Source organism: Cricetulus griseus, chromosome 7 (assembly GCF_003668045.3).
Source record: "Cricetulus griseus strain 17A/GY chromosome 7, alternate assembly CriGri-PICRH-1.0, whole genome shotgun sequence".
Taxonomy (NCBI): domain Eukaryota; kingdom Metazoa; phylum Chordata; class Mammalia; order Rodentia; family Cricetidae; genus Cricetulus; species Cricetulus griseus.
In genome coordinates this window covers 126,755,686-126,766,400 of record NC_048600.1, presented here as the reverse complement: position 1 = coordinate 126,766,400, position 10,715 = coordinate 126,755,686, and the positions used below count along the sequence as shown (strand labels likewise).

At 54.4% G+C, this 10,715-nt stretch overlaps 1 protein-coding gene across 2 annotated transcripts in view; it reads left to right on the top strand.

The window, feature by feature from the left end:
• Nucleotides 1-585: 585 nt before the first annotated feature.
• Nucleotides 586-10,715, top strand: part of Sdk2 (sidekick cell adhesion molecule 2) — a 277,455-nt gene continuing 267,325 nt past the window's right edge. Inside the window, exon 1 of one of the 2 annotated variants that reach the window (XM_027425763.2) lies at nt 586-1,836. In XM_027425763.2, coding sequence (XP_027281564.1) covers nt 1,773-1,836 — 64 coding nt within the window. In that variant the 5' untranslated portion in view covers nt 586-1,772. The remainder of the gene's footprint in view (nt 1,837-10,715) is intronic. The other variant, XM_027425764.2, reaches the window with a different exon arrangement.

Genomic DNA, 10,715 nt, shown 5'->3' with positions numbered 1-10,715 from the left:
CAGAAGAAGACAGAAGAAACAAAAGAATGCACGAGTTTGGCACCAACTTCACTTTCTCAGCCTTCTGCGAGTCCCAGGCTTCTCCTTTATCTTGCTCTCCTCCCTGAACGGTTCCAGACTTTTATTTAAGAGTCTGACCTGGGAAGGAAAAACTGGAATCAACACACACACACACACACACACACACACACACACACACACACACACACACACACACACGCCCTTCCGAAATTGTCCTGCCCTGTCAAGTCCAGACGGGTGTTGGGGACTCAGGCCTAGGGGAGACCTGGATGAGGCCCTCCAGGGAGGGAGGGAGAGCTGAACCTGGAAGATCAGGCCAGAGAGAGAGCCGCACGCTCGCCGCCTGCACTACTGCCCTCCGGTGGGTCCCGGAGATGCCGGGAGCCCGCGGCCGCGCACACGGATTGGGTTTCTGCGGGGCTCGCTCCCGGGCCTGGCTACGAGCCGCCGCCGCCCCCTCCCTGCGCGCAGGCTGCGCTCCAGTCGCGGCCACGGGGTAGCGCTCGGCCCCCCTCTCCGCGTCTCCGCCTCCGCCGCGCTCGTCCCCGGCTCCCGCTGCCCCCGCAGCTCCGGCTCGGCGCAGGCAGACTCTCAGGCTCGGCAGCAGAGCGGCTCTTAGGACGCTGAGCCCGGGCAGCCCAGGGCTCCGGGCTCCGAGAGCCAGCGGCTCCCGAGGTGGGCGAGAGGCAGGCGCGGCCGAGGCGCCGGAGCAGCCGCGGAGACTCGGGTCCCCGCGCTGGGCGAAAACGCCGGGCGGTGGAGGCGGCGCCGAAACCCCGGAACCTGGGGCTGCCGGCCGAGCTCTTCCCGTGCGGCTGACGGGGAGCTCCAGCCGGGGCACGGCGGAGAACAAGACCTGCTGGTCTCCTCCACCGGGTCGCCCGCAAGAGGCTCGGCGCCCCGGGCGCTGGCTAGAACCCGGGCCGCCCAGCCGGGTACCCGAGCCGGGCATCCATCGCCGCCCGCAGCTGGCGCAGACATGGGCGCACGGGGCTGCGCGTCGGGCCGCGGGACCCGCAAAGTTTGCTAGCCGGAGGGTCGCAGAGCTGAGGGCGAGCTTGGTACTAAAGCCCCCGGGGAGGTACCCCGAAATCTCTTAATTGGGCTCGAGGACCGCGGAGCTGAGAAGGGTGACTCGGCCCTGCCAGGTGCCGCCTGCAAAGTTGGAAGAAAACTTCGGCTCCTGGGAGACTCGGACCGTTATGCTAACCGCGCCCCCCGAACTCTGCGACCCCTCTGAAAGACACCCTGCACCCGCGCCTGCCGCTGCGCTCCGCTTGCATCCAGTCCCGGGGGCAGGGCGCCTGGAACCACGGTGACTACGTCGGCGGGGGAGAACCCAACCAGGGGGCGGGGAGGGACGGGAGGCGGGCAACGTGGCCATCGGGAGGAAGTTTCCTGAAGTTGTCCTCTCATTCGGAAGCTCGGCCAGCAACCAGGCCGGATCGCAGGGGTCGCTCTGCCTGCTAGAAGTAGTCGGAGTCGGGGTGCTAAGGGATAGGTGCCTCGAGTTTGAAAGGAGACTTGGCCTCCTTCTGCTCGCCCCTCGCCTTGCGGAGCAGCCAGCGTAGAAGGAGGAAGAAGCATTTGGGGTCGCTGGCGCGGTCCCTCCGGGCATAGCGTCCCGGACTCGGGGACTCTGCCTCACAGTCTCCCGGGACGAAGGCGCGGGGTACCGGGACCCCACAGGATTATAAAGCAAGTCGCAAGGAGGGTGCACCTTAGAAGACCCTTCCGCCAGGATAGCCAGCATGTGGAGGCTGCCGATCTGGACTCTACTGGCCCTGCATAGGATCCAGTCGGCCGGAGCCCAAGGTACAGTATGGGTGACTCTCTCCAAGTGGGACTGGGGAGCAGGTTCGGGTGGGCGGGAAAGGGGTGCCCGCTAAGACACCTTGCTTAGCTCAGGCCGAGCCTTCTCCTGGGAGTCTCAACACTCTCCCCTTTTTCGACTTTTGGGGCTCTCTTTGGGGTGGGGCAGTGTCTTCTGGCCTTTCTCGATGGGGATGGTGAGGTCGCCGGGGGAGGTGGAGAAGTGCCTAAGGTGTGATGGGGGGGCGCTTCGTGGGTGCCCTCTGGCCGCGATGGGGGGGGCGTCATCTCATGTCCTGGCTTCCTGAACTCCCCAGGCTCTGGGTCCTGCTTGGCGTCCTAAAGGAAGGGCAAGGCCGTGCCAGGCAAGCACTGGGTGCCCCGGGGCGAGAAGATGGGGGCAGGCAGAAGCAAGGAAGAAGCCTTAATGGGGCTCAGGGTGCCCGCTTGGTTTCCCCTCAAGAGCAGTCACTCTGTTTGGCCACGTATGGGAGCCCGCGCCTAGCAGCCTGGCCCGGCCGCTGGAGCTGGGGCGGGTTGGCGGCATGGGCCTGGAGCGGAGCGGCAGGGACAGCGGCAGACCTAACCCATCCTCCAGACACACCCAGCGGGCAGCCCCTGGCTCCGGCTTCCACAGCTAGCTGGATGTCGGGCCACTGCTGCTTTGATCTATGGCGGGCTGCCCAGAGTAGCCAGCCTGGCGGTGAGGGGGCTAGTGGGTGTGGAGTGGGTGTGTTTGAAAGGAGGTGTGATGGGGTTGTCTCTCCCCGCCTCCTGCGGCGGCGGAGTCTCCCGGGTCCCCTGGAGAGTCCTGGTAGGGTAGGGCGGCTGCACCGGAGCTTTTTTGCGTTTGGGGTTCGAGGATCCAGGTGGTGGTGGCAGCGGTGGCCGAGCGGCGCCTGCTGGGGGCAGAGGGAGAAGGAGTCTAGACTGAATCCCCAGACTCGCTGGTTTGGCCTTAGATTTCTGTTGGTTTTCTGGGCTCACAGGGAAGCCAGACCCACCCAAGAGCCGGGTTGGGAGAGACTGGGATGGAAGCACTGCAACCCCCCCCCACCACCACCACAGAGCCTTTCTCCACATCTGGGGTCCCAGAGCCTAGGAAAGAAGGTGCCCCACTGTGTCCCAAGTCAGACAATGTTCAGAGCCAAGATCAGAGATAAAAATTATCAGTTGTGGCTCACAGGGTTGAGCGGAAGACTTTCCACGGCAATTTAGGTAAAAGCACTTCGAAATTTTCTAACGAGCTCCATAAATGTAAGGCAATAAAAGTTATTATTTTTATAGTCACCGTAAAACCTTGCAGTAGGCAGGGACCTCAGAGGTCATCGAATTCTAGTAGCCATTTAACAGATGGGGAAACTGAGGGCCTTTGCAATGAACTGACTTGCCCAAGACGACTCTGATATGTAGGGTGAGAGTCCTGAGCCTCTCTCTGCTACCAGGACCCCTTGTGGCTGGGGCCTCTTGTCTAAGGTGGGGCCTCTTGTCTAAGGAGATTTTGTGGACCCAGGGCAGGGGCCCTGGCAGATAGGAATGGGCCACCGTACTCCACTCTGGGCACCTGGAGAATTTGTTTAGACATGGCCATAGAGAAAGGTTTCTAAGGGGAAGCAACTTGTGTGCAACCTTCTGTGCAGACTCCAACAGCTGTGTAACTCAACTTGGGAGGGGCAGGTAACTCACCAGGTCTCCTGTCTAGGACCAAGTCCTTATGCAGTTTCCAGGGCACCTTCTTTCAGTGTCTTCATGTCCCACCCACTTCCACAGCTGCCTACCCCACTGAGGCCAAGATGCCAGAGTCTACTGAAGTTATGGCCTCCCTTTCCCATGCTTCTCCCAGAGGAGCTCCATCCTCCGGACTGGGTCAGAGAAGCCCTTTCCTGGCTGCTTCTCTGTCTCTCTCACTTCTGTTTTCTTTTAATGGGGGGGAGGGGTGCCCAGGCCTCTTCTGCTCTGACTATGGTCTCTGGCTCTGAGGATGTTAGCCAGCACTGCCCCACTCCTTCCATTTGCCTCCCTGCAGAGGATTATGGGAAGATAATGGCTGGACTCCACCTTGGAGGCCATGCTAGGTTTGCTGCCTTAGGGGTGATATTAGGGCGCAGGGTCATTATTTTATTTTATTTTATTTTATTTTATTTTATCTGCTTCGAAGCCCTGTCCTTTGAGGACAGTTAAAACCACCAGCACCACCTCTGAGCCCACAGGATACATTCTGCAGATGTCACACACACACACACACACACACACACACACACACACACACACACACACACACATGCACGCGCACGCACACAGACACACACACACGCAGCAGCTGCTCCTCCTCTGAGACAGGTGCCCAGTGGTCACTACTGAGGGATACAATGGAGATCTTTTTTTCTTAGTTCTTTTTCCAGGTGCTGGACTAAAGCTACATTACCTGGTTGTACCGAAAACTATCATTTGGCCATTTCTCCCAAATCGATCTTACATGGTTCCTGCTCCTTTCCCAGACAAAATGCAATGATAGCACAGAAAGATTATTTGCTCCCAAACCAGGAAGCAAGGGTTTTCATGATCTGGTAAAGGCAGCTGCACAGACGTTTCTGCAAGATTCTTAGCCACTGGAAGCCTCCCTCAGTTTCCTCATCTGTACCTTGGGAACACTATCTCCCTCTTTGCACACTTGACATGGTTACAACGATTCAAGGGAGAGGCCCCAGCAAGCCCTTCATACCTGGGCACTGCAAACTTCCTTCTGTGGCCACCTTGGTGTTTCCTGGAGTGGCCGTCAATGCTCTGAGCGCCCTGGAGCTAGTCACATGTAGCTTTCCACTGTTCCTCAGGATCTGGTGAGTGGTGAGCCTGACAGCCTGCATTTTACCGAGTGCTTTGGAGGATTTTCATATGCCTTGAGTTCCACCATTGCTAGAAGGCATCTTGGCCTGCCCAGGCAGCAGGAAGAAGGCAGGAGCTGCCAAAGTAGCCATGCTAGCAGGTTCTTTTTCAAAAGAATTGCACCTGGGGGGAGGAAACAAGAGGACACTGCAACCAAATGAACCAGACAGTGGGGAAACCCTAATGGAGGCCTGGAAACGCCAATCCGGAAAGCTCCTGGAGAGCCCCAAAGGGAGAAAGTTTAGTGCTGGGAGCTAATCACGATAAAAGCCAAACAGCACACGGGGGAATGGGATGAAAGTTTAATTACATGGTGTGGCTAAGCTGTAATTATTAATTACTGACAGCAAAAAATAACTTATTGATCAGGGCCTCTTGCTAATTACCAGGAGGCCCAGTGTCATGCTTGCCTGGGGCTCAGCTGTCAAAAGCTCCACACAGCATGAGTGTGGGGTGGGAAACGGTCCTGCTTCTTTCCTATCCCCATCTATCCCCATCTCTTCTACCCTGAGTACCTCTTGATGTCAGCTGGGAGGGTCTGACATGCCCTTCACATTGTGGTATGTCAAGTGAGTTAGGTTCTTGCTACTGCTGGCTGCAGAAGTCCTCCTTTGTGGGGTGGAGTCACTCGGGACCCCAGAACCAGAGACCAAATCACACAGGCAGGCTGCACCTGCTGGGGAAACTCTCTCATGCACTGTTTGGCAAATACTTATCGACCACCTCTCCCCCATGTCCTCTACTGGGAGGCTGGAGTATGGGCCAGCAATCTCATTCTGTCAGGCAAAGGGGGCTGGGAAGGAGGCCAATCCCTTACCGCAGACCTGCATTTAAGTGGGACCTGAGCTTTAAGATGGTGTGTTAAACTGCATATTGGAACATATTTGACCTTGTTTCCTAGGACACAGTCGGCCGTAAGCTAAAGGAGAGGGGAAATGGGATTGTTTCCTGTCCTCGGGGTTCAAAGAATACCTGGGGAGTTGTCTGAAGCTGCCCAGTGGTCAGCTTTCATACCCTCAGCGATGGAGGGCTCACTACCTTCTGCCAGCTGCTATTAGACATTGCCTCATGCATGTTGATGAAGGAGTTGGCTAGTACGCTGTTGGTTACCCTAGAACTTAATGGGTTCCCTGCTTGGCAGGAAGCCCATTTCCTGACTCCCGGCCCCCTGGGGAGTGGGGAGCTGGAGCTGGAATTGACATTGGGTGGCTGAGCAGCTGTGGGTTATCCACTTTGGCCCCCCCATCCCCAGCACATTGCTTTAAAGGCCCCTGGAGCTCCCTGAGTGGTAAGAATTAGTCATTGTAATTTGGGGCCTTGGGATGCCAATAGCAACAAATGGGCCAGCAGCAGAGCGGTCTACTGCCTGTAATGGAAAGGAAAACAGGCCAGTTGCCGAGACATCCCTGGTTACATACTGCTTACCAGCCCCTGCTGCCCATATGCTAGGGAGAGACAGAGCCAGGGAGCCTTGCTGGATGAGGGCGTGTCAGGAATTCCCAAGACCCCACCCCAGGAGGGAGTGAGAAAACTGGCACTTCTCTGAGAATACTCAGGGGAGTGTGAACAGGCTATGGCTGAGCCAGGAACCTGGCAAAGCCCTCCTGAGGTGGGGGAGCTCCCAGCTTGGGTCTGCTCCTTGAAGCCCCCACACCCATCACAATGGGATAGTGAACTAAGCCTGCTTCCTCGTCTCTGAAGGGAGGGCATGAAGTGCACCATTTAGCTCCTTGTGGTGGGTTTAGGTGTGAAGTAAGATTATCCAAATAAATTTGCAGATGCTTTTGATAAACCACAGCGGCTTTGCATGCTCTGGTCACATGGCTACAAGAACGGCCCAGTCCCTCCTCTGCTCCCTCAACATGTCATCTCCACGCATTCACTCTTGTATCTATCTGCACAGACCCACCTGTTCTTCTCAGAGGTCTCTGTGAGCCGACCTCTAACTCCCTCCAGCATTTGTGTAGTTACTTACTGACTTCTAGTTTCCTCAGGACCCTAGCTGATGTCCCCATACTCTGGACACCTGTATTTATGGCATCTCAGAGCAGACACTGCTGTCTCTCTGCCCTGTCTCACACCTGCCTCCCAGTGCACTGACATGTTACATGGTCTCTCGGGTATCAATTTCTCTCTTGTGTTTTTCTGAATTCCCAGCCTCAGTGTCAGTGCATGGTACACAGGGGTCTCAAAAAATGTGAATGAATGAATGAATGAATGAATGAGTGAATGAATGATGCTTCCTCTTGCCACCTGGCCCTGCCTACCTCTCCAGCTTCCAGTTTTGCATGGATGGGTGGCTTCTAAAGTGTCTGTGGTCTGCTTTGTTCTGTGGAGAGCGTCTTGTGCCAAGCAGCAGAACATGCCAGATTAAGAGCCTGACCCCAACAGTTATAGCCTCTGATGGTGGCATCTCCACGTTCCATTGAGGGAGGATCCTGCTAGGAAGTTCTGGCATTCCTTTCCCAGCCATCCTTGGCTCTGGACCTGCCGGAGAAGCTGGCTCTAGCAGCCTAACTAACCTTGGGGTCCCTACCGAGTCCCCGCCAGCTGCCCTTTACTCTTCATAGGGAGCAGGAGTAGAGAGGAGGGATGAAGAGTTTGGGGTAATGCCTACTTGTGCATAGATGCACTATATATAACACACAGGATCCTGTAGAGGAGAGGAGACAGGACAAGCCATGTCAATATCCAAAGTCATCAGTCCCTCTTTTGACAGCCATTGGCCAGTCTTGACTATGGCCTCACCCAGTGTCAAGGGAGAAAAGTAGAGGAACTTAGCAGAGCTAACTGCCCAGGTGCTCTGGCTGTGGCATCAAACCATCAGATGACCCCAGGATTCTGTGATCCATGTGTGTGTGTGTGTCTTCTTGCCATTGCCCCAGGCTGCCCCTTGGCATCTTCTACCATCTTCTCAGTGAGACTCAGCCATTGGCCTGGAAGATGCTCAGCTGTTGGGAGACAGGACTGGTCTAAGGATGGCAGCAGAGGTTAAAACAGCTTTGGGTTTCCTCCTGCTGACCTTCCTCATCCACCTCCTCCTCTCCCTCATCCCCACCCCCCTCCATTCTCTCTTTTTGCTCTTCCTCTTGGCTTTGGCCTCTACCCCTGTTGTATTCTCACAAGGCTTGATCTTGGCAGAATTGAGGATGCCTTCTCTCCTCCTTCCTGCCACCCCCGCCCCGGGGCATCACAGAGCTGTTGGAGAGGCCTCCCTCGGGTCTCCTGACTGGCTTGCCAGTGACCAAGCCCCACAGGAATCTCCCAAATGGAACAGGGTTTGGGATGGGGAAGGAATGAGGTAAGAAGTGCAATTAGAGTTTGATGCCAACCAGGAAGCGATTAGTGGCCCAAAGGGGCTATGAAATTTTGATGCCGTGATCATCCAGGGAGAAGGAAATATTACTGGCATGCAGCTCACACAGGGAACTGAGCTGCTGTGGTGGACATGGGGACTCTTGAGGGACTGTTGGAGCCAGAATCCTGGGAAACTCTCTGGTCAACACTAGAGATGCAGACCAGGGAGGCCATCAATATGTGCTTTAGAATCCAGGTGACAGGAGGGGTGTGGCCCAGGGCTCCAGTGTTCCAATTGCCGCTGCCTAACATGAGCTTACGTTTCTGAGTTAAGCCAGATTCCCCATGTGTTTTTTAAACTATAGCCACCAATGCAGCTTGAAACATCAGAGGCCCAGCTAGGACAGCACACACTGCTGGGCAGCTTCAATCATGGGTGGACCCCTGGGTTCCTACTTACCATTTACTGCCTGGGTGACCTTGGATAATTCAGAGACTGTATTGCCTCAAAATTTCTTTATGCATAAAGTAGGAATAACAGTTCTATCTGTTTCATTGGCTGTGACAGGGGTTAATGAGATAGGCAAAGCTCTTAGGACACTAGTCACTGTACAGACACCTCTAAATAAGCATTGTTATAATATTACCACTTCCTCATCTTAGTAGGAGAGAAACCACATAAACTTTGGGCCTAAGACTAAGCAGGTACTCTGGTCCCAAAGACTTCTGTTTCTTCTGTCTGTCCTTCACAAGCCTCCAGGGGCATCTGAATTCTGCATCAGGAAATTATTAGGCTAGGATACTCACTGTCTCTAGCTGCAAATGCAAACGTGCCCCCAGAAAGCCTACACAGTCAGTTATTCTCAGCTGTGCAAACTTCAGGGCATGTGTTTTCACTAGATCCTTTCATAAAAATGTCAAGTTGATATGGGTGGCCCTCCAGTCCAACCCTTGAAGGAGGGTGACCAAAACAAGAAAAAAAAAGATGTTAATATTGTTAGCACCCAATCCAGAAGCATTCAGTAACTGCCAAGATCACCTGATTTGGGAGAAAGAGATGATGACACATGTCGTGCCCTGGGTTTGATCCCCAGTACTGCAGACAGACAGACAGACAGACAGACAGACAGACAGACAGACACACACACACACACACACACACACACACACACACACACACACACACACACGGAGAGGGGGGAAGAGACTGAGGGGAAGGGATGAGAGACTATGAATGTAGGTCAGCTGCTTCCCAGGGCACTGCCTTTGATCTGGGCAAGATGGCGCCCTCAGGCACTATATGCCACACTGCTTCCGACCTACACGTCAAGCGGATTTGAAAACAGTGTCCTGTGTGGCTTTTTCCGGCTTTACAGGGACTGGGCAAGGCATACACCCTAAGAGGGCTTCCCCCTCTCTCTAAGGAAGCCCAGGCTTCCCTCAGTTCCCCACATGCACACCCACAGGGTCTTAGCCATAGGTTCTGAGTGCAGAGACCCCAGGTGTCACCATCCAACACCTCCCTTCTTTGTACCTGTACACAGGCTCTAGCCCAAGTCTAGGCTGCCCTCCCCACCAAGGGTCCTGTGAGCACCCATCTCTTCCAGCCTCACTTGCGGATGGACTCTCAGTGTCCTCCACTAACCCAGATCCCATTTGTCCCCCTAAGTCTCATGTGAAGCCACCATTGAACCCAGATGTAGCACAGGCCTCAAAATTCCCACTCTCAAGACACATACAGGCTAGGTGCTCTAGCCCCTCAAGCTGGGTTCCCATCATTTCTGGATGCCTGCAGGCTGGGTGCCCTGAAAGGACAGGGCACTTTATCCCCTTAGGATGCCTACTTGCTGGATGCTCTGTCCTCTCAGAACACCCAGATATTGGTGCCCCACCTTCTCTGGATGCCTATGTACCCGGTGCCCTGTCCTTTTGGGGCCTACAGACAGGGTATCCCAGCGCCTCAGAATGTTCATCCCAGCGCCTGCCCCATTCTCTTTGGCCTTGTTGATGCTGACTGATCTTATGTGTATGGTGTGTGTGTGTGTGTGTGTGTGTGTGTGTGTGTGACTGATCTCTTTAATTACAAACTCCTTGAGTCTAGATAATAACGCTTCATCAACAAGGATGGAGGTATTAGACATCAATTACTTTCCCAATTAATAAACTTAACCCTTTAAAGAGCAAGCCATGCAAGTTCAAGAAACCAGAGAGAAGAGAGCAAGTTGATAACACCAGAGGCCACTACCAAGATTCTCACTGGCTCTTTCTGGGCCGGGCTTTTTGACCCCTGTGGCTATAGAGTCCACCCTGGGAAGGCGTGGGGGCATTGGTAGCAGTTCCTAAGTCTTCTAACATGACTGTCATGGTAGACCAGGGTGAACACTGCCTAGGTGGGTCTGGCTGAATGACCCAAATCCACTGCCCATCCACATAACATTTTCCCTTCTACTATTTTATTTTCCAAATAAGTAGAAATTTGCATTCCACTCCATAGCATATCTGAATTCCATTTGCACACTCAGAGAATATTTCAAAGCCAGATGATACCTGCTAAGATGTATAGTGTATCTTCCCCATGACTTCCTTGGACCTCTGGAGGCACATGGAAAACAAAAAGCACAAATGAGATGATTTGTTGGGCCATGTCTTCCAGAAAATTCTTTTTATTTATTTATTTATTTATTTTCTTCGAGACAGGGTTT